General features: G+C 44.9%; 1 protein-coding gene across 1 annotated transcript in view; it reads right to left on the reverse strand.

Moving 5' to 3' along the window:
- NADK2 (NAD kinase 2, mitochondrial) overlaps positions 1 to 9,766 on the reverse strand; it is a 33,032-nt gene extending 23,266 nt beyond the window's left edge. Inside the window, exon 1 of the mRNA XM_032205568.1 lies at positions 9,488 to 9,766. Within this exon, the coding sequence (XP_032061459.1) occupies positions 9,488 to 9,766 (279 nt within the window). The remainder of the gene's footprint in view (positions 1 to 9,487) is intronic.
- Positions 9,767 to 10,150: the final 384 nt, after the last annotated feature.

Genomic DNA, 10,150 nt, shown 5'->3' on the forward strand with positions numbered 1-10,150 from the left:
CTATGATGAGCAGAATGTGCTCTGATGGAGCTGTGCTCCCTCAGGAGCCGTAAGTAGGAAAGGCCTGCACTGAATGTCTCGAGAAAGCTTTTACCACAGCCATGGTTTTGCCTGGGATAAGGTTATTTTCCTCACAGAGGCTGGTATAACGCTGTGGTTTGGATTTTTGATGAAAACACACTGATGGGTTGGTTGCTGTTGAGCAGTGCTCACACGGAGACCAGGATGTTTCAGCTTCTCGATGAGGGGCTGGGGCTGCACCAGGAGCTGGAGGGGCCAGGGCCAGGACAACAGGCCCAGGCTGGCCCAAGGGGTGTCCCACACCACGTGGTGCTGTGCTGAATGATAAAACTGGAGTAAAAAAGGAGGGGGGGGGGGGGGGGGGGGAACAGCTCCCTCAAGTTATCTCAACCTTTGAGTTCTCACATTTTTACCTTTCTGCTTCTCTCCCCTATCCCACTAGGGGAGAGCAGGCAAGCCAGAGGCCATGTGGTGCTGAGCTGCCTGCCAGGGCTAAGCCACCAGCCCTCTCTGGTGCCCAGCATGGGGCTGCAAGGGTTCAAAGCAATGACAGATGTGATTGGAGCATGCTAGACCGAATTTAGACTTCTGCTTAGCTGCCAACTGGCAGGCTCCCATGCTTGCCACGGGGCTTGCTTGTCTTACTGTATATTAGAGTCCAGTGCTTGCCAGTGACTGCTTTTGCTTCAGCAGCTGGCCATACTCCTTGTCATCTTTCCTTGCTGTGCCTGGGAACGTCCTGATAACAGCCACAGCCACACTCTAGGGCTGGCCCATGGACAGGGCATCACTGCTGTCCCCGTGCTGCTCTACTGGACAGGCTGGAGCTCCAGAGTGAACTCACATCAGAGGGACCACGGCCTGTGGATGAGCCCACAGAGGAGCATGTACACCTCTGAGTGTCTGTGGCCACGAAGAAGTCCAAGATGCAGCAGGAACACCCTGCAGTGGCTGTGGATAAGACCATGCTGTAACACCATGAAGTGTCTGTGGCCACGAGGAGGACTACAACACAGAAAAAGAGCAAGCAGAGCAGGGACACCTCACAGTGACTGTGGGTAAGTCCACATTATAGTAGGCAGACCTCTAAAGGGACTGTAGCTCCTGTATAAGGCCATACAGGAGCAGGTACACCTCTAAGGGACAAGCCCAGGCTGGAGCAGGGGCAAGGGGAGGAGTTCATTGCAATGTTACACCTTAAGGCCTGGCCCAAAAGGACAAGAGGTGAAGATTGTAATGGATACACCTTTAAACTGTTGTTAACCCATCCCACAATTTGAGTAGCATGTTATAGGAGGGAACCCCTAGGAGAAACTACAACAGGAACCCCTGCCACTAGCCACACCAGGAGCAAGGGCCAGAGTTCCTTTTTCAAACTCTGCAGCCTGGCCCAAAGGGACCAGGGTGGAGATGGTAACATGTATACCTTTGGGTTGTTGTAACCCATGATCCGCGTTGCATGTTATAGTAAGTTCCATCACAGGAACTACTCATACCAAGAGAGGATGAGCCTCACAAGAAGCAGTGCAAGTGCAGCAGTGACCAGACCCGAGGTGGTTTTGGCATCCAGTAACTCCACACAACACACTGCCCCTCCTGTCCTGGGAGAGCACACAAACAGATAGTAACTTGGTCACATACAGAGACCTCAGTGCACGTTGTACAGACATTTGGGGGACCACGGGGTGGTCCCCAAAACAAGGGGATGATATCTGTGTATTAATCAAAGGGTGGTAATCAACAAACACGTACCAGAAAGTGTGGGACCTGTGCATAATGTCAATGGTATGGAATAACAGGAGGATTCATCCTGGTTTCAGCTGTGATAGAGTTAATTTTCTTCAGAGAGCCTCATCTGATGCTGTTTCAGATCTTTGATGAAAACAGAGTTGATAACACACTGATTGATGGCTTAGCTTTGGCAGAGCAGTGCTTGCCAGTGCAGTACAAAGCCAAGGATTTCCTTTCTTCTTGTGCTGCCCTTCTACATGAAGATAACTGGCAAGCTGCACTCTTTGGAGGAAGCTCTGATTTACAATTGTTGCGATACTCCTTCCAAAAGAAGGCAGTTTGAGAGGCCACTCAGCTTTCAAATCGTTTCTTCTTTTTCCAGAACTAGAAACAGCTTTGAATATAGCATGCAATTCAAGCAATACACTCAGTTTCCCTGACAAACAAGAAACACTGATTCAACATTTGCTTAAAGGACCAGGGTCTAAGACTGGCAATCTATAATTACATGCGAGTAGTTTTTCTATGCTCTAGTGTTATCTCCTACATATAATATATCTTCATTTCTCATGTTAAAAACAAGCAGTTTTCCTCACAAGCCAAGCAAACGTTGAGCTTTCTCATTTCTCCTCACCTGTATTTAAAAGTTCAATCACACATTAAGCTTCCCTATTTCATACTACAAAAACAACCTGCATACTAATGTGTTGGGATTAAAGCATGGCTCAGTTTCTGGATTTTAGAGAATGATGTACAAAGGCAAAGGCAAAATACACCGAGCAGTTGGTCACAGTAGAACCTGCCCAGTGGAAACCTGCACCTTAGAGGCATGTTTCAAGCATGCCAGAGAGAAGGGCCTGCAATAGGCACAACCACAACCCTGAATCTTCAGGAAGTTTTCCAGCATCAGCTGGAACTGATAGGGGATTCAAACTTCTAGGTTCATAGAACAGATAACCTCATTTGGGAATGGTACCAGCCTTCATGGTAAGTGTAGGACAGCATGCCCACCTCAACTTCTTGTAAATACATATGAATTATCCAGACAACAAACACCAACCATTTGCAAGCCTCAGTTGCTGTATTTATACTAATTTATGGCCTTCATGGGAGTCACCCAAACTTCTTAAACTTCTCAAAAGTGAAGTATGTTCTCCTACATGCTTTAGCATTTCAAATACTAAATGCAACAAGTCTGATCTTCCATGGTTGCTAGAGGTGGAAAAAAAAACAAAAAAAAAAAACACAGACTCTGTGATCATCAAATTTGGAAAATAAATTTGTCAAATTTAAGCCTTTACTGAAAGACTCCAGGTGCAGTGAATTGATGCTTTGTTTGATAAGCCCATGGCCAAAACTTTTGCTAACAAAAATACAGGCTTCAGCACAATCATGCCTGCAGTGCAAGTGGGTTAACCCATTCTGGGATACTCAGATCTTCCAGGGACATTCAATCCAGGTAACCTCAAATAGCAGGAATGCTCTGAAGCCCTCTCTGAAGCAAACCTAAGAAACAGTTTCACTAAGAAGAGGCAGGTCCTGGGTAAACTTAGTATGCATTGATTTCAGACGATTTAATAGCTAAAAAGCACAATTCACAAACTCAACATCTTGTTTATAGGACAGCTTTAATAATGATGAATTGCCTTAGCTAAGGTAGCAAAGAAAGACACAACTTCCCAAAACAATGTCCTATTGAGGACAACCTAGGCTCAATGTTCAATTTCTCTGCAAAGCTTTCAGCGTGATTTGAGTCTTCGATTTCAAAGTACTGCTGAGTTGCAGGCTGTAGGCATTAAGCCCAGTTCCTCTCTTCCTTCCCAGTCTGGGTCATGAGTTACTATACAAACTGTTCCCAGTAGTCTGGCCTTCCTGTACACTGTTTCTAACAGTGCTGTATGTCACCTCTCCTTCTGCAGTATACCAGTGAGCTGCTTTAGCTAGGAAACATTTTGTTTACACTTCCCTTGCGTTTTTTTCCTCCCAACAACTTAGACCTCACTCTTTCATTATACAGTGACAGCCTTTCAAATGCTGCCTCATACCCACTACAGAGTAATGCTTATGAGGTGTTCTGTGTATCGTAGCATTTTGTAATCCATTACTTCTGTAGTAGCTGACTTTCACAATCTCTGCACTTGGTAAGTGAAGCTGGCAACACTATTTCCCTGGAGCTTTTAAAGATGCTGCCTTGGAGTAAGTGTTTTATCTACAGGTGAACAAAAGTAATAACGCCATGGTCTGTTTAAGAGTTCTTCATCTACTAAATTAAAGTATTGCCCTTTTAACCACAACTGAAGAATCCACATAATGGTTTGTAATTTGAAGGCTAATCCAGAACATGTTGTGTTAGTTATAAACACATCAGTAGCTACTTTCTGCATTAACAGCTTTCTAGCAGTCCAGGCAATTTAATCTTTCAGTATGATACTAACATAACTAGTTGTGATTTATGACATTAATTATTTGAAAACAATATCAAAAAATTAAAAAAAAAAAAAAAAAAAGCCTTTTTTGGCTGTATAAATTATTAGATCCTTGATGAGATAGGTGAAGTTTAATTTAGGCACACCAGAACATCCTACTTTCACATCTATTTACTATATATGACTAAGTGTATTTGAATGGGGTGTTGGAAAAACAAACACTGCAGGAAAAGGAATTATGTTTTAGTCATTTTCCAGACTCCTCTCATGACAGAATGACAACCTAAAAGGTTGTGTTCATTGTTTTTAAATAAAGCAGCAACCCAACCTACTGAGCACCGAGGCACGTATACCAAGTTTCAAAACCAAAACTACTCTGGGATTGCATAACATGAACTACATGTTACCCACCTCAATGTTTTCAGCAAAGTAGCTCCAACTTTTTATTTATGAAATAGCATCTCTAGCTTTATGTAATTGCAACACACTGTAATCTGCCTTGACTTCTTCATGCTTCAAATTCAGTAGACAGGTTTTATTTTTTTTTATTATTATTTATTTTTTTCTTTTAGCTTTTCAGTGTGAGGTGGAGTCAACTATAGTTCTGCCAGTTTTTAAACACTCTTTATGCACTCCACAGAGGATAATCTGCTGGTATAGTTCACATTACAGAACAAGCAACCAGAGATAGCTAGTCTGAATTCATCAGAATGATGAAAAGCTTCAGGTCACCACCTCATTTGTTAATTAAGTCTCCGTTAAAAATACTACCTTCTTATACAATTGAATCCACAGGTCAATATGCACCCTAAAGCATACTACTTTTTCAAATAGCTCGAGTTTTAAGAAGAAAATACAAATGCTTTACATTTTTGAAAAAATGGGTTACCTGACTTCATTTAAAAATTCAAATTTGGTTGAACTCTTCATTTTGCATATTACTTTACATTTCTACTCCCTTCATTCTGTTTATAAAAATCCTACTGTTTTAAAAATACCTGAGTAACAAGAGCATCACAGTGGATCATGGGCATTTGGACTAAAATGCAGATCTCAAACAAATCTAGAGAGCAAAAAGCCTGCCTAGCTGCTGAAAAGAGTACCTTGGTATAGCAGTATGAAATTCAGATACCTGAAACTCTACTAGTTAGGAAAGGTAATTCAGAAGTGATACCAAAAAATGCTATCTTTTTGCCATCTAATGTGAAAGCAGGTAAAGAACTTTCTGTAATTTAAAAAAAAAAAAAAAAAATCACTTATCTAGTTGGAGATAAAATAGTTTTTTTTCCTAAAGAGAGTTCTCTCTAGATATGAAAATTTTAGCGTATAGATCAGTAACAGCTGGTGCTGGAAGCATCTAAATAAAGGAGGGCTGAGTGCACACACACATTCGTGCATACCTTTAATGGATTTTGCATTTTGGTGCACAAGAACTCACCAGCTCCAGCCAAGCCTTTCCCATCTGCTTGGAGGAACGGACAACACCTCCCTTCCTGCTTACTATGTTTTCAGTGCCCTATATTAATGATGAGCTCACATCGTGCCTCTTTCAGAGGCAGCAACACATTGCAACAGAGTGCCCTTTCTCGATCCAATTACCAGTTTTCAAGAAAGCTGTAAAAACTTCATATTTTCGGGATGACCATCCCTGCCAGTTTGTTGCAGTAGTCTGAAGGAGCCAAAACTTGTTCCAAAGCTTCAATTCCTTGCTTTCCCTTGCCATTTCAAAGACACATAAAACAGTCAAAACAGACTATCAACTGCAGTCCACGTTAAATCATCTTCCTCTAATTAAGAAAAAAAGACATTTCACTAGACAAGATGTTTCAAAGGTAGTTAAAACTGCATATGAAGCGTGTTCGGACAGCTAACTGATCTTTCCTAAATACCTTCCAGCAGTGACAAGTCAGCAACTACACGTCAATTGCTCTGTCAAGCTGGAAAGAACAGGACTCGGAGGAAATTAGCTTTACCTATTAATGGGACTGATTTCTCTGAGAATTATATAAGGAATACAGCTTTGCCTGCTCTGTATGAGTTTTCTGAGAGTGAAATAAAGGGCTGTGTGTGGCAGTGAAATTCTTGCAGCACATACAGTAGCTTTCAGTATTAACAGACTGGATTGTTCATTTTTTGTGATGGGCTGTTTTTAGATGTTTATCCCACCATCCAGGTCAGACAAAATTCAAGCTGCTGTCAATTACAGTAAGCAAACTATTTGTAGCGACTTCAGAAAACACGTAATATTTTTATTTAGCTTTTACCTAGTAACTGCAAGTGTCTCCTCCATACAATACAATAGTCTCCTCAAATATCAACAGAGTAAATAAAAGAGCTCCTGCATGATATGATGCAAGATGCTTTAAAAAATATTGCATCATTAAATGTTGGGTTATTTTGGGGTATTTTTCTTCCCAGGTATTAGAAGAGAAATACTGTTACGCATTTCTAATTTCCTTTCAAAACTAAAGATACTGAAAACATCTCCTGTGTAAGTTACATTCAAAGCATTTAATCACCCTTTCCAGAATAGTTCACAATTAGAATACTCATGAAAAAAGTCAGACATGTCTAGGTGTGGTTATCAGCAGCTTCAAGATTTATTTTTAAGCGTGCAAGAGCATCTACCAGAAGATCCATGAAAACATCCACTTGGGGTAAAGCATGCATGACACATACGTAGAGACGCAATGAAAGATTTAATCTTTTACAGATCTCCTAAATACTCTCAGTGTTTACTCTCTCTCGTCATCTCTCCCCCATCTGTTCTGCTTTTCTGCTGTCTGGGTTGTTTCTTCACCTCTCCTGTCTATTTGCACTGAGAAAGAATCCAGGAATTCTGACCTTGTTGCTTTGACTTGCAACCTTTAGCAGTGTTTGTATAGTACAAATTACTTGGTGTGTCCAAAAAAATGCCACAGAAGAAGTCAGGCCACAGCTCCTAAGGGCCTGCATTCCCTATTAGAAGTGTCAGAGTCAGCTTCTATACCAAGAGAGTGTGCTTCATGGAGTATGCTACAATTTATAAAGCATAATACATATGATATATGCTGTGATTTATATTTTTTCCATATACAATGGAGTGTGCCAGTGATTTATATTTAGATTCTTTGAACATAAAAGAAGTTCTATTTAATTTGAGGCTCAAAGGCACATATGCAGTGTCACTTCTGCATTAAGTGGCTTACTGTATTTTCTGCCTTCATGCATAAACACACTGACTGCAACACCTAAATTTCCTTTCTCAGCAATCAGACACAACTGCTTAAGCGCACAACCATCATAATTTGTCCTACACTGAAGTCTGATGCTTGCAAGTGGGCATGTCAGCTACCTTCCAGAGAACTGCAAGTATCTCTCCTGCTCACAATCAAGCAGGCAAATGACCCCAGGTAACACGTCCTAAATCTAAGCCACCAACACTACAGAGGTATTAAATTGGACTTCCTTATTAAAGATTTCCAGGGTCTGGACACCTGAAGATCTGTGACAGACCATGTACTCCTCTGCTGGTATGGCATCCCTCACGCTGCAACACTGCCACGCACAAATGAGCTCCAGAGTCACCTGAGCCCCTGCAAAAATAACACTGTCTTCACCACCACCCCTCCTGGGTTGCTAGCAGCTTACACCACCAGGTGAGCCCCATTTCTCCTGTATACTTTCACTTCCACTCTTTGCCACCACCTCATCATCCACAGCCTTCCATGTGACCCTCGATTCCCACCTTGTTTCCTGTCTCACCTTTCTACGTGACTAACCTCCCATGCCAGATTCACGTCTGCTTTGTGGCCTTCGGTTAAACTGAGAGTCACCCTGGGTGGCGACAGCAGGGACACCCTGCACTTCTGTGCTCACTGGCCTCAGCTTCAGGGACACCAGCAGCCTTGGAAGCAGCTTCTGCAGTCTTCAGCAGAGAAGCAAGGACAAAGGGAATAGAGTGCAACTAACCTCAGGAAACAAAAAACATCATGTTTCAAGGCTGCCCTTAACAAATGTGGCACAGATAAGGAAGTACACTTTGCAGAGATTGCTGTCCACCTGAGACAGAGTAAGAAACTTCTGAGTTTTCACCTAATGTGTTTGCTGAGACTGCTGTTAGCTCAGAGACCAAGGGAAAAAATCTGAGACCCAAGTCACAGCAGACTCTAAATACCGGCCAGCTAAAGAACATGAGCAAGGGCAATTCTCATTGCTGTCTTCACTCCAGTATTTCTTGTCATATTTCAAAGATATAATTCTGGAAAAATCTTCAGTGTTCTTGCACAAATCTTTGTATTCCACCACCCCGCCTCAAAGAACCTAAATCAATACTGGTAAACACATACTTAAGCAAGTTAGACCTTGGCTACCTGAAGACACTCAGTTTTACTGCTGCAATTACTCATGTGGAAGTACTGAGGGGGAAGCTAGATTTTTAAAAAGGCACCATTTCTAGAAAAAGAACACCCCCCACATGGAGAATTCTTACACCTGCAATTATCCCCAAAAGGATGCACTCTAAGATGCCTCCACAACCACTGCAATCAGGCAGCGTGCATTCAGGGCTACTTTTTTTGTTTTTAATGCATCTTCAGCTGCTACAGGTCACCCACCCAGCAGAACACGTTGTTTCTGGGAGAAGAGAGCTGCAGCTGGCTGCAGTTATATATTATTATATATATATATATTCAGGCAAGAGCACCTTCCAGGACATTCAGCGCTTAGTAACAACATTGCTCACTAACTGATTCACTGCTCCAGCCTTGCCTGTTCACAAGCAGTTAGGGTAGGGTGAAGAACAAGCAGATTTTATTCTTTTTGGGTTTCAGTGTGCAATGAGGGACCAAGCTGACTCCCTACATGCTTCACTGCAAGAAATGCCTTCTCAAGAGATGCTGAAACGCAGAAGAGGAGCCTCATGGATGAGGCACTGCTTTTCTACAGCACGAAGGCAGGTACGGGGACGCTTCACCTACATGCGGTGACAGTAAGAACACAGGCTGGTACATTTCCATGTTAAATGTGGTAACGTGTCCAGTCTCACTACTTAAGAGAGCTTTATGGAGCACGTCAAGCGTTAGGGATTCCACAGCAGATGGACGGCCACCTGAAGTGCACAGGGAGAAACAGAAAACGGAAAGAGTCCTCTTGCTTTAGGTACGCACTCCTTAACCCTCGATCTTCACAGAGCAAGGCAAACCATGCCGCCCGTCCCTCCTACCGAAAATTAAACCCCGTTTGCAGATTTCAACCCCCCGTGGGCTGCAACGGACCCAGGCTAACGGCTAACGGCTCACACACACACCACACACCCCCCCCCGCCTCACCAGCTGCCGGAGGTCGTCCTCGGAGAGCCCTGCGTAGCGGTACCGCTGCTGCTCGAACTCGTACCGCGTCGTCTTGGCCACCACCGCCACCCGCGACGGGCGGAACCCGCCAGCCCCAGCCCGGACACCTCCGCCGTTACCGGAGCACGGCCCCGTCCCGGTGCCGGTCCCGGTGCCGGTCCCGGTCCCTGCTCGCTGCCGGAGCAGCGCGGAGCGGCGAGCGGCCGCCCGGCCGCCGAGGCAGAGGGAGCCGCAGCGGGAGCCCCGCCAGGCGGACATCGCCGCCGCCGCCGCCGCCGCCCCCCGCCCGGCTCCCCTCAGGGCAGCGCTGCCCGCCGCCGGCTCGCGCCACGGCTCTGCGGCGGCCCCCGCGGGGGCGGGGCGGCGGGGCCCAGGCGCATGCGCCGCCACCGCCCACAGCCAGGGCATGCGCGCCTCGCCTGCCCGCCGGGAGGGGCGGGGCGCGAGGGGAGCGCGGGCGGCCGTTGGGGGCGGGGTCCCCGTCCCAGTCCCCGTCTCTGTCCCCTCAGCCCCGTGGCGCTGAGGGGTGTCCCCTGTACCCCCACTTTTCTGTGCTGGTTGCTCGTAAAGAAATAAAGGCGGCGGTGCCCTCTGATTTAGCTCGTGGAGTTAGGAGCTGGGGGGTAGCCCGGCTCTGGGAAG

The sequence above is a fragment of the Aythya fuligula genome, chromosome Z, assembly GCF_009819795.1.
Source record: "Aythya fuligula isolate bAytFul2 chromosome Z, bAytFul2.pri, whole genome shotgun sequence".
NCBI classification, from domain to species: Eukaryota; Metazoa; Chordata; class Aves; order Anseriformes; family Anatidae; genus Aythya; species Aythya fuligula.